Source organism: Lithobates pipiens, unplaced genomic scaffold (assembly GCF_037356315.1).
Source record: "Lithobates pipiens isolate NorthernLeopardFrog02 unplaced genomic scaffold, aLitPip1_a1.2 Scaffold_13, whole genome shotgun sequence".
Taxonomy (NCBI): Eukaryota; Metazoa; Chordata; class Amphibia; order Anura; family Ranidae; genus Lithobates; species Lithobates pipiens.
In genome coordinates, this window is record NW_027507718.1 from 231,397,608 (window position 1) to 231,424,281 (window position 26,674).

The 26,674-nt window shown below is 48.1% G+C and overlaps 1 protein-coding gene across 2 annotated transcripts in view; it reads left to right on the forward strand.

Annotated features, from left to right (window-relative positions):
- Window positions 1–26,674, forward strand: part of LOC143974694 (beta-1,4-galactosyltransferase 1-like) — a 336,266-nt gene that overhangs the window by 263,173 nt on the left and 46,419 nt on the right. For both annotated transcript variants that reach the window (XM_077476323.1, XM_077476324.1), the window contains exon 6: window positions 24,646–24,750. In XM_077476323.1, coding sequence (XP_077332449.1) covers window positions 24,646–24,750 — 105 coding nt within the window. The remainder of the gene's footprint in view (window positions 1–24,645; window positions 24,751–26,674) is intronic.

Genomic DNA, 26,674 nt, shown 5'->3' on the forward strand with positions numbered 1-26,674 from the left:
AGGGGTGGAGCCAGGGGTGGAGCCATTGGGGCGGCAAAATTAGGTTTCGCCTAGGGTGTCAAAAATCCTTTCACCAGCCCTGAGTGACCCTATCCTAAGTGCCTAGCGTAGCATAGAAGAACCCACCCCAGGGTAGGCCTCTCATGTGACCCTTGCTTGGCATCCAACAAGGAGGGTAAAATAGGGGATGTGACGACCACATGACCCCTAGCCTACCTGTGTACTGTCCCAGCCTGTCTGTATACAGTTCTAGCCTTTCTATATACTGTCCTAGCCTGCCTGTATACCATCCAAGCCTGCCTGTATACTGTCCTAGCCTGCCTGTATACTGTCCTAGCCTGCCTGTATACTGTCCTAGCCTGTCTGTATACAGATCTAGCCTTTCTATATACCATCCTAGCCTTTCTGTATACAGTTCTAGCCTGCCTGCATACCATCCTAGCCTGCCTGTATACCATCCTAGCCTGTCTGTATACTGTTCTAGCCTATCTGTATACCGTTCTAGCCTGTCTGTATACCGTTCTAGCCTGTCTGTATACCGTTCTAGCCTGTCTGTATACAGTTCTAGCCTGTCTGTATACCATCCTAGCCTGCCAGTATAACATCCTAGCCTGCCTGTATAACATCCTAGCCTGCCTGTATAACGTCCTAGCCTGCCTGTATACTGTCCTAGCCTGTCTGTATACCTGCAGACCACGGCTGGTGTGAGGAAACGAGCCGGTGCAGCCACTATTTGTCTTCAGGCCAGGTGCAGAGGTGCAGGTGTGGGCCTGCGGACCACAGCAGAAGTAGTGGAGAGGCGCCGCAAACATCTCCCCTGCCACCTTCACCGTATACATGGGCATGGCAAAGGGGTGAAGCCAGGGGTGGAGCTATTGGGGCGGCAAAATTAGGTTTCGCCTAGGGTGTCAAAAATCCTTTCACCAGTCCTTATAGAATGGCAGACTGTACCTCACTCAACCCTATGTACTGTAGTACTCTATACCTTACCAGTCCTTATAAGGACCTTTGTGGACCAAGTAGGTTGTGTGTGAGTGATTAGCAGACTGTATGTCAGTCCCTATACCGATGAAGGACTGCTGCAGTATAGGGCAGCGGTCAGCAGTAGTGCACCTCAACCCTATGTATTGTGGACCGATACCAGTCCTTATAGAATGGCAGACTGTACCTCACTCAACCCTATGTACTGTAGTACTCTATACCTTACCAGTCCTTATAAGGACCTTTGTGGATCAAGTAGGTTGTGTGTGAGTGATTAGCAGACTGTACGTCAGTCCCTATACCGATGAAGGACTGCTGCAGTATAAGGCAGCGGTCAGCAGTAGTGCACCTCAACCCTATGTACTGTGGACCTATACCAGTCCTTATAGAATGGCAGACTGTACCTCACTCAACCCTATGTACTGTAGCACCCTAGACAGACCAAGTTACCAGTCCTTATAAGGAGCTTTGTGGAACAAGTGGGTTGTGAATGATTAGCAGACTGCAGCAGAAGGGCAGCAGTCAAGTATAATATTCTTTCTATATTTGGAAGGAAGAATATTATACGTGTACAAGCCTATTACCATACCACTGATACCAGTCCTGAAAAGAACCTTTGTGGAACTAATAGTAACAGCTACTGATTAAACTGACCCTCACTGCCTCACACACTGCTTCCTGCCTGTCCCTATATAAACTGACAAAACAGAGGCTACTGGAACAATAATTGAAATAGCACTTTTGTGGACCTGATAGTAACAGCTAATGACTAAACTTGCTGTCCCTGCAGCACACACCGTCCTGTCCCTTTCTCTAAACTGACAAAAGACACTCAGGCTGCTGCAACAATCACTAGCACAGCACTGCCTATCCTGAACTACACCTAACACCTATACCAGTCCTGAAAAGAACTTTTGTGTACCAAATAGCTAGCGATTTGGGTCACTGTAATCTCTCCCTGCTCCACACAGCAACCTCTCCCTATAGTGACAGAAGAAAGAATGTAAAATGGCCGCCGGATCGGGTCTATTTATAAGTTAGGGGGAATGTCCAAGTGTCCATGTGCTGTAATGTCTCAATTGGCTGTCCTGTACCCCATGATGGATGTGTCATCATAGGTCAAAGTTCTTTTACACAGCAAACACGGAAGTCCGCCGGGTGAACGGCGCCAATAGTCCGCCGAACGAGCGGACCGCGAACAGCCGAAATTCGCCGCGAAACGACCGCCGGGCGAACCGTTCGGTCATCACTATTCAAGAGTACATTGTTTACATGCTTAAGGATGATAAAGAACCATAGAAGACGTATTTATTGACGATAATTAGACTTGAGGGGGTATTCATGGAAATGGTGGCTTTTCATTTTGATTAACAATGAGATCAAAGAGTATTTTGGGTTGACCTAGCAGAATCCCTCCCCCCCGTGTTCTAGTATTTCAGACGGACGATTCAAGCTGACAATCAGTCTTTTTCATTCTCCGTGATGTAGAGGGCCACAGGTCTAGATATAGTCTAGGACAAATGGGACTCTGAAGGCTACTGTTCCTTGCCATATTGAATTTTGTCAACTTTTGCAAGTATCTTATGGATTTTAATAAATGCATCTCTCTGGAAGAATCAGGTTGCTGCTGGAAATTACTCACATTATAATAATAACTAAATAAATATCATCTATCCAGTACTACTATATCACTACATTGGTGTCGTTCAAGTGACCAGACTTAGTGACTTAGTAACAGAAGTCAGTGGTGACAACAATCCTGTGAGGTGGACAGAAGTCTGGTGGAGACCCAAGAGATGTGCTGTGATTCTGTCTGGTTGTGACATAAAAGAGTCTGATCTACAAAATTAAACAAGTTTGGAACCCCAGAATTATTCTCTAGAGACTGGAAACTGAACAAAAAAATAGACTGTGCCGTGTACCAGAAGACTTGAACTGGAAGCTGAAGAAGTAATTTCAAGGTGGAGCCTCAAATGCGGTGAGTAAAATATTTCCTTTTTTTTTTAATTATCAGTAATATAGTCACAATTCTTACTCAGTGTGAAGCTAGTGTCGGTTCTGGTAAAGTTAACAGATAGTTATTAAAATGTATTAAGCCTCATGACGGTCCAATTCCAGAAAAATGTAAGCAGACATGGACTTTTATAAAGGAATTTTTAGAGAAAAATGTGTTTGATAACAACATTTCAGAAAGTAAAAGAAAAGGTTGTATTGTGCAGGGCTCGTTATCTTGCTGTTTAACTATGGATAGTTCTTTGAGAGGTAAGGTTGAGGCAATTGCCCAGTTACAGAATGCAGTTTATACTAGCAACAAGGTTTGTGAGAGGTTACAAAACCAATCAGAAACTGAGACTAAATTTACAATTGCATGCAGTTACCGTTGGGGAAGCTTTGCTTGAGAAATCTAAATGTTGTGATGAATTATCAGAGGAAAATGAGAGATTGAAATTAAGAATTATAGCATTAGAGAAGAGCTCTCAGGAATGCAGATATGCGTCAAATCTTGGATTCAGCAATCTGCAGCAAAATACAAACCCAAACTTTTTATCAAATTAAATAGAACCTTATATTAAATCTGATAATTAATTGCCAGCCACACCCACTGTGACCACCAGTTTTTAACAATAATAATAATACAGGTGAAGTTCGGCTTGTAATCAAGCCTATGAAACCAAAAGAATTTGTTTAAATTCTAAAAGAAACAGGAATGGTTCCCTGCCATTAATTAAACAGATTTTTGAAATGGTTTTGTGACTTGCAGAATATCAGAGATATGTACAGTCTAAATCTATCTGAATTAGAAAGGGTCTTGCAACATTCTATAGGAAATGGTCTTTGGATGAGAATTAAACAAATATGTATTCAGCCTCTTACAACAAAGGATATATTATTGGAATTATTGTGTGTTTTGTATGGTATACATTCTGATGTTACTATTCATGGGAAGATCCAACAAATGCAAAGTGAATCTCCCTATGAATTGTCACACAGGATATCTACTATTATGGAATTATTGGTCGTTAATAATCTTGCATTTGAGCGTGGACGTTTGGTACATATGAGTAAGGTTCTAGATGCTTTGCATGAAGATCTCAAACAAAATATATTATTAGTTTCCCCAAATCCTCATTTAAAAGACATATTGTTGAGAGCAGAACATTTATGGAGAACATCAAATGAGCAAGCTGTAAACATTGATTTAGCCACATTGTTTATCTCAAATACTGAACGTGAAGATCAGAAGATAGTATCTAATGAAAACAGCAAAAGAGGAAACCTAAATATAGGTGATATTAATATGAAAAACAGAGCTGATAAAAATAATAATAAGAAAAGTTCCAAGACCTGAATACCGTTTTCCCAGTTAAAACAGCAATATGACCATCTGAAAAATGAGTATGACAAGATGAGAGGGGAACGTGACACATTAGAACAATTCAGGAGATTACAGGATACCAGAGGAATTGGGATAGCAGAAAATGTATATTTTCTAGATATGTTTTTGAATGCAAATTACACTCCTATGGGAAGAGACTTCTAAAAAAATTTGTATCTTTACAAACAGTTCAAGAGGTTACAGGGTGTCATAAATGTGGACATAACAGAAGGCGGGGGTCCTTCAAGATTTGTCTTTGAGTGTGACTTAAGCCGCGTACACACGGGGCAGACTGTCTGGCCAACTTAGTCCGTCAGACAACTCGACGGACAGTCCGTCATACTTTCGAATGAACGGACTTGCCCACACACGGCACTTTTTGAGCGGACTAATACGGCGTACTAAGTCCGCCATACTATCCGCCCTACTTTTAAAATGAACGGACTCGCCCACACACGCGGAGGAAAGTCCGCTCATTTCGAGCGCGTCTCCAGGTAGGCGGGGCCCGCAAAGGAGACATCGCTGGCCCTGCCACCTGGAATGGACTTAAAGGGGAACCCCAACGCCGAAAAAAATCGGCGTGGGGGTCCCCCCCAAGTCCACAACAGACCCTTGTCCGAGCACGCTACCCGGCCGGCCAAGAAAGGGGGGCGAGCGAGCGCCCCCCCTCCTGAGCCGTACCAGGCCGCGTGCCCTCAACATGAGGGGGTGCCTTGGGGAAGGGGGGCCGCGCGGCCCCCCCACCCCAAAGCACCTTGTCCCCATGTTGATGAGGACAAGGGCCTCTTCCCGACAACCCTGGTCGTTGGTTGTCGGGGTCTGCGGGCGGGGGGCTTATTGGAATCCGGGAGCCCCCTTTAATAAGGGGGCCCCCGGATACCGGCCCCCCACCCTATGTGAATAAGTATGGGGTACAATGTACCCCTACCCATTCACCTGTGAAAAAAAGTACAAAAAAAACACAACACAGGGTTAAAATATTTTATTGCACAGCTCCGGGGGTCTTCCGTCTTCGGGGGTCTTCTCGCCGGACTCCTCCGCTATCTTCTTGTAGCTCTTTTGCTAGCGGAGGAGTCCGGCTTTCTTCCTCGCCGCCGGCCTCTTCTCCCGACTTCGGGGGTCTTGTCCCCCTCTTCGGTTCTTCTGCCGGGCCACCGCGCCTTCTTATAACTCTTTTACAGGCGGTGGCCCGGTCTTCTGTCACCGCCGTCGCCGCCGCCTTCCGTTCTTCTTCTTCTTCTTCTTCTTCTCCAGGAGATGTTGCCTCGACGATCTCTCCGGCCGGAATACCAGGGACGCACTGCGCGGCCACTTATATAGGGACAATGGGGCGGTGTCACATGGCTTTATGTCACATGGGTTGGTCACATGGGTTGATGTCACATGGGGACTATGACATCGTAAGGGGCGGGGTCACCATGTGACACCAACCCATGTGACATAAAGCCATGTGACACCGCCCCATTGTCCCTATATAAGTGGCCGCGCAGCGCGGCCCTGGCATTCCGGCCGGAGAGAGTGTTGAGGCAACGTAAGGCGGCGGCGACGGCGGCGACAGAAGACCGGGCCACCACCTGTAAAAGACCTATAAGAAGGCGTGGTGGCCCGGCAGAAGAACCGAAGAGGGGGACAAGACCCCCGAAGTCGGGAGAAGAGGCCGGCGGCGAGGAAGAAAGCCGGACTCCTCCGCTAGCAAAAGAGCTACAAGAAGATAGCGGAGGAGTCCGGCGAAAAGACCCCCGAAGACGGAAGACCCCCGGAGCTGTGCAATAAAATATTTTAACCCTGTGTTGTGTTTTTTTTGTACTTTTTTTCACAGGTGAATGGGTAGGGGTACATTGTACCCCATACTCATTCACATAGGGTGGGGGGCCGGTATCCGGGGGCCCCCTTATTAAAGGGGGCTCCCGGATTCCGATAAGCCCCCCGCCCGCAGACCCCGACAACCAACGGCCAGGGTTGTCGGGAAGAGGCCCTTGTCCTCATCAACATGGGGACAAGGTGCTTTGGGGTGGGGGGGCCGCGCGGCCCCCCCTTCCCCAAGGCACCCCCCCATGTTGAGGGCACGCGGCCTGGTACGGCTCAGGAGGGGGGGCGCTCGCTCGCCCCCCTTTCCTGGCCGGCCGGGTAGCGTGCTCGGACAAGGGTCTGTTGTGGACTTGGGGGGAACCCCCACGCCGATTTTTTTCGGCGTTGGGGTTCCCCTTTAAGTCCATACCAGGCGGCGGGGCCAGCGACGTCTCCCTCGCGGGCCCCGCCTACCTGGATACCCGCTCGAAATGAGCGGACTTTTCTCCGGGTAGGAAAAGTCCGCTCATTTCAAAAGTACAGTGGACTGGCACACACACGGGCGGATTGTCCGCCCAAATGCGAGTCCGACGGACTGTATTACGGAAATTCCGAAATACTTAGTCCGCCAGACTGCACGCTGAAAAAGTCCGCTGAAGCCCACACACGAGCGGACTGTCAGCTGAAATGTGTTTCGGCGGACTAAGTAGGCCAGACAGTCCGCCCGTGTGTACGCGGCTTTACACTTCTCTGGCAGAGGAGGTAAACTAGCTTCAAACTGTAAGCATGTAAATGGTACTTTTGTTTTAACTTCAAACAATGCTTAAGGACCTTGCTAATGAATCTTTGTTGTTTTTCTGTCTTTCAGATATTGCCGAAGATACTCCTTTGCATGTGAATAGCAGAAACACAGACATATCTGACATGGGGGAGAACAGACTGTTACAAAGACTTTAAAAATAATGGACTCTCTCAATATTCATCAAGCAATGGACTATTTTTTTCAATGCCCTAATTTTTTTTCTTTCTCCCTTTCCCTGATCTATTTTGATTTAAAATTTATTTTCCTTATGTTTTGTTTCTTGATTTTTATCTTAAAACCAGAGAGAAGCATTTAAACCTAAAATAATTTTCATAACATCTGTACATATTATAAAATACGTATTGATATCAGTATATTTGGCATCTAAGGTGAGATGCTGCACAATGGCGCGGCATAGCATAAATTGCTGGGTGTCTGGGTATTTGTATACTTAGACTGAGTAGAATATAGTATGTTGGGTGGTTTTCCTAAATTTATAAGAAGGGTGAGTGAAATTCATCACTCTAACTTTGTTGAATCAGTTGTTTATGATAGGCTGAAGGCTATGACATATATGGATGTAAAGAACTTTCTACCTTTCATGGTGAAGATACTGGCAAGAATTTCCACTACTGATTTATCTGGACAGATAATTTGATAAACACTGATGTTAAGCTGATACTATCTAAACCATCTTGTGGTCCCATTCAAGTGGAATTATGGACTAAATGATCCAAGTAAATGCTCTATTGAAGGCAACGAGAGGTTGGCCTACAGCAAATTACAAAAGAAAATTGAGGCTGGCAGAAGTTTCATTTTGGACTGGCGAGGAAGATTACTAAAACTGAACAATTCATCTTTAAAAATGAAACCCTTGAGCCAGGAGATGAGAGGATCCTGGACTTATGTGGATTGGAGCTCCGAGAGCACACCAAGCTTTACTTTCAGTGAGATGGTGAGAGATGTGATAAAGTAAAACTGAAGACTGTGACATCAGCTTGTCTTTGCGCAATATTCAAGATCTTGATGTGATATACTGAAGAAACTGCAAGTTTCGAAATAAGGCCTGTGGTGGAGATTTTGAAATCCATGTTTCTATCAAGGAGTTCAAAGGGAACCATTGCAAGGACACTAAACAACCCAGTTTATAGGGTTGTACACGTATAATATACTTTTTTTCAAATATAGAAAGTATATTATGGTGCACTGCTGACTGCTGTGCTGCTAAGTGCTAACCGAATCTGCAGCTGTCTTTTATCAGTGTAGGGACTGAGGGACAGTTTGGTGTTTGGAGCAGGAACAGTCTGCAAATCACTAGCTACTAGGTCCACAAAGGTCCTTTTAAGGACTGGTATAGGTGTACATTATATAGGGTTGTACACGTATAATATACTTTCTTTCAAATATAGAAAGTATATTATAGTGCACTGCACTGCTGAGCTGCTGACCAATTCTGCAGCTGTCGTTTCTCAGTGTAGGGAGGGACAGTTTGCTGTTTGGAGCAGGGACAGTCTGCAATTCTCTAGCTACTAGCTAGCTACTATTAGGTCCACAAAGGTCCTTTTAAGGACTGGTATAGGTGTACTATTTGGTGTGCAGTATATAGGGGTGTAATACACGTATAAAATACTTGCAAATATAGAAAGCATAGTATAGTGCATTTCCACTGTGCAGCATTGTGACTGCTGAGTGGTTCTGCAGCGATACTACAAAGAGTGACAAGCGCAATTAAAAAAAAGTATTATAACTGGTGTGATAGACTAGTGGCCCCCCAAAAAGACTGATTGAAGCGGGGTGTTATATAGGGGTGTTATATACCTTCTTCCACATACATACTGCACTTCTCTAAAGACTTATGTCACAGGGTAATTTAAAAAATGACAGGCAGAAGAAGAGGTAGGCCCTTCCGCAGGGGTGGTAGGGGTAGGGCAGGAGCAACAGGCTTGAGCCAAAGTGGCAAATTGCAGAAAGTGCATTCGATTACATCAAAGGACGCACCAGACTTGGTTGAGTGGCTCACTCAGCCTTACTCTTCTGCACCCTCCTCATCCTCTCAATCTGCACCCTCTTCTTCACTCTCTGCTGTGTGCACCCCCAAAGACACTACCACCAACACCACCACCATATACCCTCCGCTTGAGTCACAGGAATTATTTTCCGATCCATCACAAGACATTGCCGATGTGCAGCCACTATTGGCATTGGATCAGGAAGAGGAGGTAGCAACAACTGCCACTCAGCAGTCTGACAACAGTACCCAGATCAGCCCAAGGAGGAGGTTGGTCCCTGGTGTTGCTACCTACTCCGAGATCTCTAATTATAGCGGTAGGGAAGGTGACGTTGATGATGACATGTCTAGTGATGTCACGTGGGTACCCACAAGAGAGGAAGAGGAGGGGGTTCAGAGGGAGATATGGACCAGCAGATAGGGAGGAGAACAGGGGGAACTTAGATTACACAGGAGGGACAAAGCAGACTGCTAATGTATCAGGAGCGAGGCATCAACCATGTACGGTCACATCTGGCACTCCCAGGACACTGGCACATGGCTCCACAGTGTGGGCTTTTTTTAACATGTCTGCTGCTGACAATAGTGTTGCCATCTGCAATCTTTGCAGTCAACGCATTAGTCGCGGTAAGCCCATCACTCACCTAGGGATGATCGCCTTAAGAAGGCACATGAGCTGCCATCACTGAGCCCAGTGGGAGCAAGGGAACCCACAAAGCCACACTCCAGGCTCTCACCGTCCAGCCTCATCTTCTACTTCTCCTTCTCCTCTCTCCTCACAATTGTCCTCCACTCCACCTTCCATCATGCCGTTCTCACGTTTTTCTGGAAAAAGGCAGGCTTCCATGGGCCAAATGTTCGAGCGTAAAAAAATGATGACACCGGATAACCCTCTTGCCCAACGGTTGATGGCTAGCTTGTCAGAACTGATAGCCCGCCAACTACTGCCATATAAACTGGTGGACTCGGAGGCCTTTTGAAAATTTGTGGCCATTGGAACACCACAATAGAAGGTCCCAGGAAGGAAGTATTTCCCACAGAAGGGCATCCCAGAGCTATATGGCCATGTTCAGCGGCAAGTGAATGTATCACTGGCACACAGTGTCAGTGCCAAGATACATCTGACCACAGACACGTGGTCTAGCAAACACGGGCAGCAGGGAAGATATATAACTTTTACTGCCCACTGGGTGAACCTTCTGACGGCCATCAAGCATGTAACCCGTGGCACCCGTGCAGATTTGGTTTGACCGCCACGGATTGCATGCAGGCCTGGCTCTTCTTCTCCTCCTCCTACTCCATCCTCCTCCCTCTCCTCCTCAGCTGACTCCTCCTTTTCCGCTGCTAGCGCCTCTTCTGCTGTGCCGCCCAAGATCCCCAGAACCTATTAGACATGCCAGGTGAGACGTTGCCATGCTGTGCTGCATCTGTTGTACCTGGAAGCCAAGAGCCACACTGGCCCTGCACTCCTTTCAGCTTTGCGTTCACAGGCAGATCAGTGACTAACACCGCTCAATTTGACAGTTGGTAAAGTGGTGTGGGACAACAGTGCCAATCTGCTTAGTGCATTGAAACAGGGCAAAATTACACACGTGCCATGCATGGCACACATCTTAAACTTGGTTGTGCAGCGATTCGTTGTCAAATACCCTGGGGTCCAGGACATCTTGCGGCAGGCAAGGAATATCTCGGCCCATTCCAGAAGATCTTACACTCCCATGGCTTGCCTTGCTGACATTCAGCGGCGACACAATCTGCCAGTCAGACATCTTATTTGCGAATGCCCGGCGATGGAACTCAACCTTCTATATGCTTGATAGGCTGCTCCAGCAGAAACGTGCAGTTGACTACCTGTACGAACTCTGCGGCAGAACAGGTTCTGGGAGCTTGGTTTTTTTCACTGCGCTAGTGGCTGCTCATGTGCAACGCATGCAGACTTCTGCTGCCATTTGATGAGATCACCAAACTGGTCAGTCGCAGCCATGGCGCCATCAGTGACATCGTACCTTATGCCTTCTTTATGGAGCGTGCATTGCGTCGTGTCATTGATCAAGCCGTGAAGGAGCAGGAGCAGGAAGATGAGGAAGTCACAATGCTGGATGAATTCCCAGGGGGGGCTACGCTATCTAAGACAAGTCAACAACAGGAGTCTGAAGAGGAGTCAGAGGAGGATGGTCCAGGGCGGATGAGGGGGAGCAAGAAGAGCATGCTTTAAATCTTTCTGGGATCCCTGTTTTGTGCGTGGATGGGGAGAGGAGGACGACATTATGCTGGATGATGAGCAGGAGCCAGGCCACCACACCGCTTCCGGTTTAGTGCAAATGGGGGGTTCATGCTCCAGTGTTTTAACAGGGACCCTGTTAGGGTCCAGGTGTGGGAGCCCGACTTGTAGGAGGAGACCTCTCTTACAACGCTGGTTCAGGAGCCGCTGGAATGGAGACAGCGGTCTCGAGAGCACAGTGGGTAGGAGTGCCTGCTGGATAGGACCGCTGGAGCTGATGGTAGAGCAGAGGATCCTCTGGAAAGGCTGAGCGACTGGAGGTTTACTGGAAGGCTGAGAAATGCAGACAGTAGCTTCGGGAGCCGATCACTGAACAGGCAGAAGGCTGGAGCAGAGTCAGACGGTCCGGGTCAAGGTAAGTAGGCAGGTGACAACAGGAGGCAAGAAGTGTCGGTAAAACTGGCAGGGGTCGGCAACGGAATCGTAGGCAGGAGAGGTAGCGAGGTCAGGCAAGCCGGGTCGGGTTCGGAGAAGGCAGAGAAGTCAAACAGGCCGGGTCGGTAACGGTAGCAGGTAATCAGGTTCAGAATCAGGTATTCAGGCACTCAGGAGCTGAGACGAAACAGCGCCGCACCAGCGCGCTTGAGGAACCTTTAAACGTTCAGTGGCGGGAAGTAGCGCACGAACGCCACTCACGACCACGCGAACGAGCGCGCGCACGAACGGCACACACGACGATACATATTAACGTGTAAACGAACGCGCACGCGAACGCGTACGCGAACGCGCAGGGAACACGCGTCGAAGCCTGTGTGAACGCAGCTGTGCCTGTCTATTGCTGGTAAGTTCCTGACATTGCCCCCTCCCAAGGGGCAGCCTCCGGATGCCCAACAGGTTCCTCTTTTCTGGATGGGCAGACAGGTATGCACGAATTAATCGCTTGGCATGGATATTGCTATCCGGCTCCCAGGAATTGTTCTCCGGCCCAAACCCCTTCCATTTGATCAAAAACTGAATGCGTCCCTGTCTTCTTCTGCAGTCGAGGATGGCCTCCACCTCATATTCCTCATTTCCATCCACTAGGATGGGCTCTGGAGGTCTAGTTCCTCTATCAGGAAAAGGATCAGGGACGGCAGGCTTCAGCAGTGACACGTGAAACACAGGGTGAATTTTAAGCGACTCGGGCAGGGTTAACTCATAGGAGACTTCATTAATTTTCCTCTTAACCGGGAAAGGTCCCATAAACTTAGGTGCAAGCTTCCTGGAAGGACAAGCCATTTTAATGTTACTGGTAGAAAGCCATACCTGGTCGCCCGGTTGTAGGGTCAGTTCCCCTCTTCTTTTCCGGTCAAAGGCTCTCTTACCGTCTGCCTGGGCCTTGGCCACTGCCTCCTGCAACACCCGGTTATTGTGGCTGAGGAAGTCCACTGTCTCCTGGACCGCTGGAACTGAGGTTTCTGAAAGAAAATCAGGCAAAAAGGTTAAATGAAAGCCATAATTGGCGAAAAAAGGGGATTGACCGGTGGCCGAATGACAAGCATTGTTATAGGCAAATTCTGCCAACGGCAGCAGGGGCACCCAATCATTCTGCACGAATGATGTGAAGCACCTAATATACTGCTCAAGAGTCTGGTTGGTCCTTTCTGTCTGCCCATTAGTTTGGGGATGATAGGCCGAGGACAGGGCCAGCTCAATTTTCAGGATTTCACACAGGGCCCTCCAGAAACGTGAGGTGAACTGCACTCCTCTGTCGGAGACTATATTTGCAGGAACTCCGTGTAGCCTCACAATCTCCTTAATGAATACGTGGGCAGTCTCCACGGCAGATGGGGTCCCTTTTAGGGGTAAGAAATGGGCCATTTTGGATAGCCGGTCTACCACCACAAAGATAGTCGAGCACCCCTCAGAACATGGGAGCTCGACAATGAAGTCCATGCTAATCATTTTCCAGGGTCTGTCGGGCACGGGTAAGGGTTTTAGCAGTCCCCAAGCCTGATTCCTTGGTGTCTTGTTCTGAATGCAAACGGGACAGGAGCTGACGTACTTTTCGCAAAAGTCCTTCAGATTGGGCCACCAGAACGTGCGTCGTACGAGCTCAAGGGTCTTACGGACCCCAAAGTGGCCTGCCAGCGGGTGGTCATGAAGAAGGGACAACACTTTGACTCGGACATCTTTGGGGACGAAAACTTGACTTCCCCTCCAGAACAGGCCGTCTCTGGACACTAGGGTGATTCCGGGGGGTTTTGCAGAGTCAGAGGATGCTTCCTTGATCAGGGAAAGTAGGTCTGACTGTAAAAGTAAAAAATTTCCGGCAGGCAGGATTGTATCATACATTCGTGACAGCGCATCTGGTTTCACGTTCTTCGATCCGGGCCGGTACGTGATATGAAAGGAGAAACGTGAGAAGAACAAGGCCCAGCGGGCTTGTCGGGGTCTTAGTCGCTTGGCAGACCTTAGGTACTCTAAGTTCTTGTGATCTGTATATATTAGTACCGGGTGAGCAGCGCCCTCCAACAGATATCTCCATTCCTCCAAGGCAGCTTTAATAGCAAGCAATTCTCGGTCGCCCACGTCGTAATTTCTCTCTGCGGAAGAGAGTTTCCTGGAGAAGAACCCCGCAGGGTGCATTAGGTCCTTGTTGCCTCGACGTTGGGAAATGACCGCTCCTATAGCCACTTCAGAAGCGTCTACTTCGAGGATGAAGGGTAGAGACGGGTCCGGGTGACTGAGAATTGGGGCAGACGTGAAAAGTCCTTTAAGTTCTTCAAAGGCACTCTGGGCCTCCTGAGTCCAGCAGAAGCGAGAGTTCTGTTTGGTCAGTTGCGTGATGGGCGCAATTATAGCTGAAAAGCCTCTTATGAATTTTCTATAGAAATTCGCGAAGCCGATGAAGCGTTGTACGCCCTTCTTATCCGGAGGCGCTGGCCAGTCTAGCACAGCAGATACTTTCTGGGGATCCATCTTGATGCCCGTTGGGGAGATCACTAGTCCCAGGAATCGGATGCTCTGTAACTCGAATTCGCATTTCTCAGCCTTTGCGTAGAGTCGATGTTGGCGAAGACGGTTTAGGACCTTGCGGACATGTTCCCGATGCTGATCGAGGGAGCTGGAAAATATTAAGATGTCGTCCAGGTAGACAATCACAAATACATCAAGGAAATCCCTGAATACGTCATTGATTAGGTGTTGGAATGTGGCCGGGGCGTTGCAGAGCCCGAAGGGCATTACTAGGTATTCATAATGCCCAAATCGGGTCCGGAAGGCTGTCTTCCATTCGTGCCCGGCCTGAATGCGAACTAGGTTATAGGCTCCTCTTAGATCAAGCTTGGTGAATATGATAGCGGACCTCAGTCTCTGAAAGAGTTCGGGTATCAAGGGTAAGGGGTAGCGGTTCTTAACCGTAATTTTGTTTAACTCCCTATAGTCCACACATGGTCGGAGGGTCTGATCCTTCTTGGTGACGAAAAAGATTCCAGCTCCTGCTGGGGAAGTTGAAGGGCGAATGAACCCCTTCTCTAGGTTCTCGTCCAAGTAGGTCTTAAGTGCCCCCTGCTCCTTTTCTGATAGAGGGAAAATGCGTCCGAAAGGGATCTCGGCCCCAGGGAGTAGTTCAATCGGACAATCATAGGGGCGGTGAGGAGGTAGAGTGTCTGCTCCCTTCTTACTGAAAACATCAATAAAGTCGTGGTAATGCTTGGGTACAGTCCGAAGTAGATCTTGGTCAGAGTCTACACATAAAAGGGTGGCAGAAGGTTTGGTGGAGTCTGTTAGACAGTGCTTAAAACAATAGGAAGAAGGAAACGTGACTTCTCTAGTGACCCAATTGATGTAGGGGTTATGGGCTTGGAGCCAAGGTATGCCCAGAATGATCGGGAACATTGGAGAAGAGATCACATCAAGGGTCAGGAATTCCTTGTGCAGAGAGGAGATGGTGACAGGCAGGGGAAGAGTCTCTTGGATTACCTTCCCAGAACTGATGCTGGACCCATCGGCCAGGAAAACTGAGAGTTCATGAGCCTTGCCTCGTAACGGGATGCCCTGCTGGCCAGCAAAGGTGGAATCAATAAAGCAGCTGCACGCCCCGGAGTCAATGATAGCGTTGACTGTCACCGTCCTTCCTTGGAGCTGTAGTAGAAGAGGAACAGCAAGGTGGGTTGAGTTGGCAGACAATGCAGAGAGACTGGCAGAAGCAGGAGATAGACACTTACTTGTCTTGACAGGGCAGTTGAAGACATAGTGGCCCGAACCACCACAGTAGAGGCAGAGGTTCAGCTGCCGACGACGTGCGCGTTCCTCCGGGAGTAAAGCAGGGCGCATTAGTCCCAATTGCATGGGCTCAGAGGTGTCAGGAGTCGTACAAGGCGGAATGGAGCTGGTCGGAGGCACATAACGGGAAGCAGGCATTGGGGCCTTTGCTGTCATCCAAACTGGGCGGCCTTGCTGAGCGGAGCGCTCTGATCTTCGCTCCCGGAGACGACGGTCAATCTGGATTGCCAAGGAGATCAGGGCCTCCAGAGTTTCTGGTATGCCAACTCGAGCAAGTTCGTCTTTAAGCCCCTCGGATAACCCCATGCGAAATTGATGTCTCAAAGCTGCATCATTCCATTCCGTGTCTGCACTCCAGCGTCGAAAGTCCATAACGTAATCCTCGGCCGGTCTGCGGCCTTGCTGGAGCGCAAACAGGGCAGACTCAGCCGTGGCAGTCCTTTGGGGATCCTCGTAAAGCTGGGCCATGGCCTCGAAAAAGGACTGCAGAGAGAAGGTCGAGACTGAATCTCCTTCAAGTAAGCGGTGGGCCCAGGTCTGGGGTTCTCCTTGCAGGAGGGAGATTACAAACCCTACTTTAGTAATTTCTAGGGAAAAAGTCCGTGGTTGTAGGGCGAAATACAGTTGACAAGCGTTCCGAAAGGCCCGAAATTTGATTCGATCCCCAGAGAACCTCTCTGGGATGGGTACCCTTGGTTCAGGTGGAAGCATGACAACAGATGGTGAGGCGGCAGGCTGTACTGGTGGGGAGGAAGGAGCAGGAGCCGCGTGACCGGTATCAGTAAGGTTCTGGACCTGTCCTTCAAGTCTGGTGTAGCCATCCTGCAGTGATTTTACAGCTTGGGTAAGGGCCGACAGATGCGTGCAGATCTCCTTCATGGGAGAGGTCTCTCCTGCGGGCTCAGTCATGGCTGTTTCGTACTGTTAGGGTCCAGGTGTGGGAGCCCGACTTGTAGGAGGAGACCTCTCTTACAACGCTGGTTCAGGAGCCGCTGGAATGGAGACAGCGGTCTCGAGAGCACAGTGGGTAGGAGTGCCTGCTGGATAGGACCGCTGGAGCTGATGGTAGAGCAGAGGATCCTCTGGAAAGGCTGAGCGACTGGAGGTTTACTGGAAGGCTGAGAAATGCAGACAGTAGCTTCGGGAGCCGATCACTGAACAGGCAGAAGGCTGGAGCAGAGTCAGACGGTCCGGGTCAAGGTAAGTAGGCAGGTGGCAACAGGAGGCAAGAAGTGTCGGTAAAACTGGCAGAGGTCGGCAACGGAATCGTAGGCAGGAGAGGTAGCGAGGTCAGGCAAGCCGGGTCGGGTTCGGAGAAGGCAGAGAAGTCAAACAGGCCGGGTCGGTAACGGTAGCAGGTAATCAGGTTCAGAATCAGGTATTCAGGCACTCAGGAGCTGAGACGAAACAGCGCCGCACCAGCGCGCTTGAGGAACCTTTAAACGTTCAGTGGCGGGAAGTAGCGCACGAACGCCACTCACGACCACGCGAACGAGCGCGCGCACGAACGGCACACACGACGATACATATTAACGTGTAAACGAACGCGCACGCGAACGCGTACGCGAACGCGCAGGGAACACGCGTCGACGCCTGTGTGAACGCAGCTGTGCCTGTCTATTGCTGGTAAGTTCCTGACAGACCCCCATATAAAAAGCATAAAGGTCAAGGACCAGTACTGGGTGGCAACGTACTTAGACCCCCGGTACAAACACAAATGGGGGAAATGTTACCCCCATCACAGAGGGCTGTCAGAATGGAGCACTTCCAGGCCTTGCTTCGAGAAATGCTGCATTCTGCTTTTGCGTGCGCTGGTAGGGGAGAAATTCCCACTCCCAGATTGCGGGTACCAATCCAACAGCGCCTGCAAGAAGAGGCCGGTTTGAAGATGTGTTGGTGACTTCTGATATGAGGTCATTCTTTCAGCCGACCCATCGACAGGTCTCATCCGGATCCAGCATCAGGGAATGCCTAGACCGACAGGTGTCCGACTACATCGAGTTAACGGCCGATGTGGATGCTCTGGAACTGTTGGCTTGCCCCTCATCCAGTGTCCTGACCGAAAGGACGTTCAGAGCAGCAGGAGGGATCGTGACAGATAAGCGCACTCACCTAGCTCACAACAGTGTTGACTACCTCACGTTTATAAAAATTAATGAGGCATGGATCTCGGAGGAATTCAACACATGTGACCAGTAGACCATGTATGTGCATAACTCTATAAATGATTTATTTCATCTAGCACACAGACCTTTTTTCTACCTTTAGCTCACTTCCTTGTACAAAAAAGCACACCGTACTATATGCCTGTACCCTCCTGTTTGAAGAGGTTGAGCGGTGTCATATTTTTGGGTCTCGCAGCGAGTTGCTGGTATCAGTGCTGGTGTCAGTGCTCTCTATCTCCGTGCTGGTGTAGTGTCAGTGCTCTCTATCTCTGTGCTGGTGTCAGTGCTCTTTATCTCGGTGCTGGTGTGGTCTCAGTGCTCTCTATCACAGTGCTGGTGTCAGTGCTCTCTATCATGGTGCTGGTGTCAGTGCTCTTTATCTCGGTGCTGGTGTCAGTGCTCTCTAACTCGGTGCTGGTGTGGTCTCAGTGCTCTCTATCACGGTGCTGGTGTCAGTGCTCTCATGATGCTGGTGTCAGTGCTCTCTATCATGGTGCTGGTGTCAGTGCTCTCTATCATGGTGCTGGTGTCAGTGCTCTCTATCTCGGTTCTGGTGTGAGTGCTCTCTATCTCAGTGCTGGTGTCAGTGCTCTCTATCACGGTGCTGGTGTCAGTGTTCTTTATCACGGTTCTGGTGCCAGTGCTCTCTATCTCGGTGCTTGTAAATGAAAAAAGCGCATTATTTTTTACTTTTTGTTATAATAAATATCCCCGAAAATATATATAAAAACATTTTTTTCTCTCAGTTTAGGCCGATACGTATTCTTCAACATATTTTTGGTTAAAAAAATTGCAATAAGCGATTATTGATTGGTTTGCACAAAAGTTATAGTGTTTACAAAATAGGGGATCGTTTTATGGCATTTTTATTAATAATTTTTTCTTTTTTTACTAGTAATGGCGGCGATCAGCAATTTTTATTGTGACTGCGACATTATGGAGGACACATCGGACATTTTTGACACATTTTTGGGACCATTGTCATTTATACAGCAATCAGTGCTATACAAATGCATTGATTCCTGTGCTAATGACAATAGTAGTGAAGGGGTTAACCAGGGGGTGGCAGTGTAGGGGTTAAGTGTTACTAACTGTGGGGGGCTGGCCTTTGTGTTAGTGAACACTGATCTCTGCTCCAATCAGATGGAGCAGAGATCAGCGTCACCTGTTGCTAGGCAGAACAGGGAGATGCTGTTTACAACGTCATCTTCCTGTTCAGCCTCCCATGAGATGATCGCGGGTATCCCTGCGGCGATCGAGTCCGCGGCACCCACGACCGGACTCACGGGGGTATCGATGGGCACGCGAGTGCACCACCGGCAGTGTGCAGGTGATGGCAGGGCGGCATATAAAAATGGATGTAGCTGTACGCCAATATGCCTGCCCGTGCCATTCTGCCGACGTACATCGGCGCGTGCCGGTCGGGAATTGGTTAATCGTATGCAAGTCTACCTAGGTATGTGAGGAATGGCCTGTTACTATATTTGAACATTTCAAAGGGTACATTGTTTACATGCTTAAGGATGATAAAGAACCATAGAAGAAGTATTTATTGATGTTAATTAGACTTGAGGGAGTATTCATGGAAATGGTGGCTTTTCACTTTGATTAACAATAAGATCAAAGAGTATTTTGGGTTGACCCAGCAGAACCCCCCCAGTGTACTAGTATTTCAGGGGGATGATCCAAGCTGACAATCAGAGGGCCACAGGTCTAGATATTGTGTAAGACAAGTGGGACTCTGAAGGCTACTGATCGTTGTCATATTTACTCTGTTGGACTTTGTCATCTGTTGCACGTATCCTATGGACTTTGTTCTGTCTGAAGTTTTAATAAATGCATCTCTCTGGAAGAACCAGGTAAGTGCTGGAAATTACTCACATTATACTAATAAGTAAATAATTCTCATCTACCCATTACGACTATATCACTACACAGAGGTTGAAGGGGTGGAGGGTCAGCCTGTCAGTGCTCAGACCACACGCTACATCAAATTGGTCTGCGTGTCGTCCCAGAAGGAAGCCTCTTCTGAAGATGATGCACAAGAAAGCCTGCAAACAGTTTGCTGAAGACAAGCAGACCAAGAACAAGGATTACTGGGACCACGTCCTGTGGTCCGATGAGACCAAGATAAACTTATTTGATTCAGATGGTGTCAAGCGTGTGTGGCGGCAACCAGATGAGGAGTACAAAGACAAGTGTGTCTTTCCTACAATCAAGCATGGAGGTGGGAGAGTTATGATCTGGGGCTGCATGATTGCTGCTGGCATTGTGGAACTACAGTTCATTAAGGGGACCATGAATGCCAACATGTACTGTGACATACTGAAGCAGAGCAAGATCATCTCCCTTCGAAGACTGGGCCACAGGGCAGTATTCCAACATAACGACTCTAAAACACACACCCAAGATAACCACTGCCTTGCTAAAGAAGCTGAGGGTAAAGGTGATGGACTGGCCTAGCATGTCTCCAGACCTAAACCCTATGGAGCATCTGTGGGGCATCCTCAAACAGAAGATGGAGGAGCGCAGGGTCTCTAACATCCACCAGCTTCATGTTATCATCTTGGAGGAGTGGAAAAGGACTCCAGTGGCAACCTGTGAAGCTCTGGTGAACTCCATGCCCAAGAGGGTTAAGGAAGTGCTGAAAAATAATGGTGGCCACACAAAATATTGACACTTGTAATGGAAACCTGTGTTACATCAGAGCGGGGCGGGTCAGGTGATGGGTGGCCCCGCCCTCCTCATATAGGAAATGTCAAGCTGCCGGGATCCCCGCAGTGTCTCCACCAGTGGAGACAGAGGATGGATGCGCTGCACTGGAGGGAAAGATCACCCATCGCTGGATCAGATCAGCCATCCCTGGACCCGGGAAAGATGATCATCTGCCGCTGGATAGCAAGAGTGGATTACCACCGCTGGAATCTTTTTTACATATTTTAAATTTTTAATAAATGACTTTTGCAACGGTGTGTGTGTGTCTTTTTTAACATTCTTTTACACTTTCTTTGTGAAATGGTAGGCCCTTACCATTTCAAATGGGGGGTGGGATCTGGGAGTCCCCTTGTTAAAGGAGGCTTCCAGATTCTGATAAGCCCCCCGCCCACAGACCCCCACAACCACCGGCCAGGGTTGTGGGGATGAGGCCCTTGTCCTCATCAACATGGGGACAAGGTTCTTTGGGGGGTCACAGACCCCCAAAGCATCCTCCCAATGTTGAGGGCGTGTTGCCTGGTACATTTCAGGAGGGGGGCGCTCTCTCGCCCCCCTCTTTTCCTGCTGCCTGCCAGGTTGCGTGCTCGGATAAAGGATCTAGTATGGATTTTTAGGGGGAACTCCACGCCATTTTTTTTTTAATTTGGCGAGGAGTTCCCCTTAAAATCCGTACCAGACCTGAAGGGTATGGTATGGATATTTGGGGGGAACCGCACATCATTTTTTTTTTAATTTGACGCAAGGTTCCCCTTACTATCCATACCAGACCTGAAGGGCCTGGTAATTGAATTTGGGGGAACCCCACGCTTTTTTTTTGCTTTTTTTTTATCAATGACTTTCAATGACTGGTCTCTGTATTACGGGGAGCCGACAATTCATTATAGCCGTAAGTGATTTTAAATTACTTTTTTTCCTGCAGAAATTACACTTTGTGCAGGGACACAGGGACAATTACACTTTGTGCAGGGACAGTTCTAAGCACGGGAAACATGCGTCCCTTCACAGGCAAACTATAGACACCCCCCAGGTACGAAATTGAAAGGAATATTACACTTTTATTGTTTCACTTTAAGCATTATTAAAATCACTTCTCCCAAAAAAACTTCAGTTTTTAAAAACTTTTTTTTGCATTGATACATGTCCCCTGGGGCAGGACCCAGGTCCCCAAACACTTTTTAGGACAATAAGTTGCATATTAGCCTTTAAAATTAGCACTTTAGATTTTGTTCGGCTCATCCTTAGTGCCCATCAGTGCCCACAACAGTGCCAACCAGTGCCTATCACAGAGCCAATCAGTGTCCATCATAAAACCTGTCATCATCAGTGCTGCCCATCAGTGCCATCTATTAGTGTCCATCAGTGCCACCTATCAGTGCCCATCAGTGCCGCCTATCAGTGCCCATCAGTGCTGCATATCAGTGCCGCCTATCGATGCCCATCAGTGCTGCACATTAGTGCTGCTTATCAGTGCCCATCAATTCTACATATCAGTACCTCCTCATCAATGCCCATCAGTGCCCCTCAGTGAAGGAGAAAACAAAATTTATAACAGAAACAAAGAAAACCTTTTTTTTTCAAAATGTTGGGCTTTTTTAGTTTGTTTAGCAAAAAAATAAAAACCCCAGTGGTGATCAAATACCACCAAAAAAAAGCTCTATTTGTGGGAAGTAAATTATAAAAATTTAGTTTGGGCACAGTGTTGCATAGCTGTGCAATTGTCATTCAAAATGTGACATCGCTGAAAGCTGAAAATTATCCTGGGCAGGAAGGGGGGAAAGTGCACGTTATTGAAGTGGTTAATCATCAGCTGCTAAATGTAACCATATCGCTACACTTAGAGGCAGGGCCATCTTTAATGTTGATTGGGCCCTGGGAAAACATTTTCTTGGGGCCCCCAACCGCTATTAGACATATAACAAATAGCAGCAAGACCCAAATCAGTTTACTGCAGCAGATCAGGCAGAAATTGCAATTGGTTGCCAGATGATACAGCATATTATTACCGATCACTAACTGGTTGCTAGAGGTTACAACACATAATTTCTGCTTCCTCATTCATTGCTAGAGGTTACTGCACATCATTACTGCTCACTGAGAAACGTAAGACAGGAGATGACCAGAGACTGCGGATCTAATACAGGAGATGACCAGAGACTGCGGATCTAATACAGGAGATGACCAGAGACTGCGGATCTAATACAGGAGATGACCAGAGACTGCGGATCTAATACAGGAGATGACCAGAGACTGCGGATCTAATACAGGAGATGACCAGAGACTGCGGATCTAATACAGGAGATGACCAGAGACTGCAAATCTAATACAGGAGATGACCAGAGACTGCAAATCTAATATAGGAGATGACCAGAGACTGCGGATATAATAAAGGAGATGACCAGAGACTGCAAATCTAATACAGGAGATGACCAGAGACTGCAAATCTAATACAGGAGATGACCAGAGACTGCAAATCTAATACAGGAGATGACCAGAGACTGCGGATATAATACAGGAGATGACCAGAGACTGCGGATCTAATACAGGAGATGACCAGAGACTGCGGATCTAATACAGGAGATGACCAGAGACTGCGGATCTAATACAGGAGATGACCAGAGACTGCAAATCTAATACAGGAGATGACCAGAGACTGCAAATCTAATACAGGAGATGACCAGAGACTGCAAATCTAATATAGGAGATGACCAGAGACTGCGGATATAATAAAGGAGATGACCAGAGACTGCAAATCTAATACAGGAGATGACCAGAGACTGCAAATCTAATACAGGAGATGACCAGAGACTGCAAATCTAATACAGGAGATGACCAGAGACTGCGGATATAATACAGGAGATGACCAGAGACTGCGGATATAATACAGGAGATGACCAGAGACTGCGGATATAATACAGGAGATGACCAGAGACTGAAAATCTAATACAGGAGATGACCAGAGACTGCGGATATAATACAGGAGATGACCAGAGACTGCAGATCTAATACAGGAGATGACCAGAGACTACAAATCTAATACAGGAGATGACCAGAGACTGCGGATATAATAAAGGAGATGACCAGAGACTGCAAATCTAATACAGGAGATGACCAGAGACTGAAAATCTAATACAGGAGATGACCAGAGACTGCGGATATAATACAGGAGATGACCAGAGACCAGGAGGTGATAAACTAAGTAACCATTTTAAAAATTTTCATAGCAGTGTATAGCTATACTGTTCATAAAAAACAGGTTAGGGTTAATATAACAGTCATCAAGCAGTCTATGGGGAGAATGACCTACCTAGCCAGTCAGGCTCACCACCCACCCACTCTCATTGATTCAGGGATAGGGCCTTCAGGGGTCCAGGTGTGGGGCCTTCAGGGGTCCAGGTGCGGGGCCTTCAGGGGTCCAGGTGCGGGGCCCTCAGGGGTCTGGAGGCAGAGCTTGGAAAGTTCCGGGGGCGGGACTCGCAAAGGTCCGGGGGCGGGACTCAAAGGTCTGGAGGCGGGGATCAAAGAGGTCCGAAGGCGGGGCTCAAAGAGGTCCGGAGGTGGGGCTCTCATCTCTCCTACTCCGATGTCAGCTCCAAGCCTCCGAGCATACAGGCTGCATGAGCGAGGTCAGAGCGGCAGTGGAGCTCCCGGCCTTGCCCCCATCCCTGGCTGGGGAATACAGCAATTTATTTCTGCGCTCGGCTGGGTTATCATGGCATGGTTGGGGCCCCAATTTGCAGGCAGCGCGGGCACAAGGGACAGCTGCTTTGGCGGGCCCCCCACAATGACAGGGCCCAGGGCAGTTGCCCCTTTTGCCCTGTGTTAAAAACGGCCCTGCTTAGAGGCGCCTCTCTTCTCTTTTATACTCTGCAGCTCCTGCTGGATTTTGCTTCTAATCCCCTTGTGGAGGCTTCCATTTGTAGATGGACATTTTATGGCTACACAACCTATCACATTTCTATAATCTTTTTTATATGGACTATATACTGAAGGACTTATGAATAAATGGAACAAATCATTTGAGTTTCCATTATTTCTTATGGGAAAATTGGCTTTAATATAAGAGTGTTTTGGATTACAAGCATGTTTTCGGGTACAAATTATCCTCACAATCCAAGGTTTTACTCTAGTTTTCTCAATATCAGTCATTAACCCTGGAGCCCCTCACTATGGTCAAGGTTATAAACCTAGGTGACACATACACTGTTCACAATCCCGTCAGCCAGTGTAAAAATACATATATATTTGTTTTACATACAGTTTGTACTATTGTTATGCCCTCAGAAAACTACTGCTGTTAGAGAAAGTCCTTTTTATTTATATTAGAGTGGTGGCTGCAGGGATGAAGATTGAGCGTCCAAATCCTAATATTTCCAGATCCAAATCGATATTCCATCAAAGGGATCCTGGAAATGAGAAGACTGGAAAAAGGTAATTTACATATTTTTTTTTTTTATGTGTACACAATTATCCTTTTCTTGAAAGCTACTTGCTTGAATGATAGTAGTAATTTTCAGCATGCTGTTGCTGTTTTTGCTTACATTTCTGTCAGCTCACTTTCTTTAAACCTCTGAAGCTGAAACCTCAAAAAACATTGTGAGGGATACACTGGCAATGTATGGGGGATTTGGGGAACAAGTACCTCATCATAAGGCATTGGTAGTTGGCTTCAATGGCTAGGCATGGGTGTAGCATAAGGGGTTGCAGGGGTCACAATAGCAAACCCCGCCCCTAGCTCCAGGGGGCCCCTGCAGCCTCCCCGTCATATTATCATATCCTCCAGAAAGTCCAGCTCCGTTCTGACCTAGGGCCCCACAGCCATGCTCCAATACTGGGCTTCCATTTTGCCTTCCACAGTCTGCACCCCTCAGTTCTCATTGGCTGGGGAGAAGCTGTGAGCCATTTCATGAATGGAGAGGAGCCCAGGATTAGGAAGTGTCTGTGCTGTGTGCTGGCAACATGGAACCGAGCTCAGCGAGTTAAGAGGAGGAGAGTGCCATCCTGTAGCCACAATGAGAGCGATGTCACTGATGAGGTAAGACAGCGCTCAGTGTCTTCTAGTCACTAGCTGGGATTCTTTGTTATCCCTCCCCACCCGGGGATGTCGCTTACCCCACTTTCCTGACAACTGGGGAAAAGGCACGCATCTCCGGGAGGTGACCTTCCCCCAACACCTGCCAACAGTGACAGAGAAACCTTCAGAAAGTGCTAAAACAAATCCCGTAACACCTCCTGAGGGGCCCCTGAAGAATTTCATGTCATGGGGCTTTGCCCCCCCAGATCTAAGTTCTCCTCCCCCAAAGCCCCCTGACCACCCCCTCCACCCTGGATGCTATGCCCAGCTGCTGAGCTCCTTTCCCATTACAGCACTCTATAATGATCCTTCTCCGCAGGGCTGAAATCACATTCCTTTACAACACAGCCTGTCAGCCATGATCTGCATAGGGTGTATTTGCCTACTGCAACTACACTGCCGTTCCAACCATAGAATTTCACAGGTCAGAATGGCAACATATAAGCCAGATACACCCTGTGAAGACTGATAGATTGTGTGTAAAGGAATGTGATTTCAGCCCTGTGTATTGTGGGGTGGGGGGGGGGCTGTTTACAGTGCTGGGATGGGAAAGGAGCTCTGCCAAGTGGCCTGTCAGGGGTTCCTGTCCTCTGATTCTCCAGGAATGTGTTCCCCGTCCTCTGATTCTCCAGGGGTGATTCTTGGAGAAATCTTAAGCCACTGGGGTGGGTGTATCGGCACACACGGTGGTAGTGGGGGGGGGGGGGGGGGCAGGTCAACTTTTGCATCAAGGCCCACAAGCTTCAAGCTACGCCTCTGTGGCTAAGGCTTGGTTCACACCTATGTGTGTGGCTGTGGGTGCGGAAAGCACAGTGATTCCTGCCTCCGCAACCACAAACAGTGAAAACACACTGCTCTGTGAAACCGTGTGGGGCTTCCATTGATTCTGAATGGCTCCCCTAAGCATGAAAATAAGCAGTGCGTGTACAGGAACCACAGTCAAAATGATCATGCAATTTTTCTGTGGGCCACGTTTTGAAAAAGGTGCTTGCACCTTTTTCTGCGGGAAATGCAGGCACAGCAGCTTATTGAAATTAATGGGCTGCTGTGCCTGTCCAAAGGCGGCCCGCAGAAACGCTATAGTGTGAACCTAGGGTAAGACTTTGATCGAACCTTTTGAAATATGTTTTCATTCATGTGGAGGGATTGGCCATCCCAGATTTCTCTACCAGGTGAGCCACTCTTGGTTGGTGAAGAAAAGCTACAGGATATAACTTTTGGGCAAATAAGATTTGCCTATTTTAATTTTCAAATAACTTTGACATGCTTTTGTACAAGAAA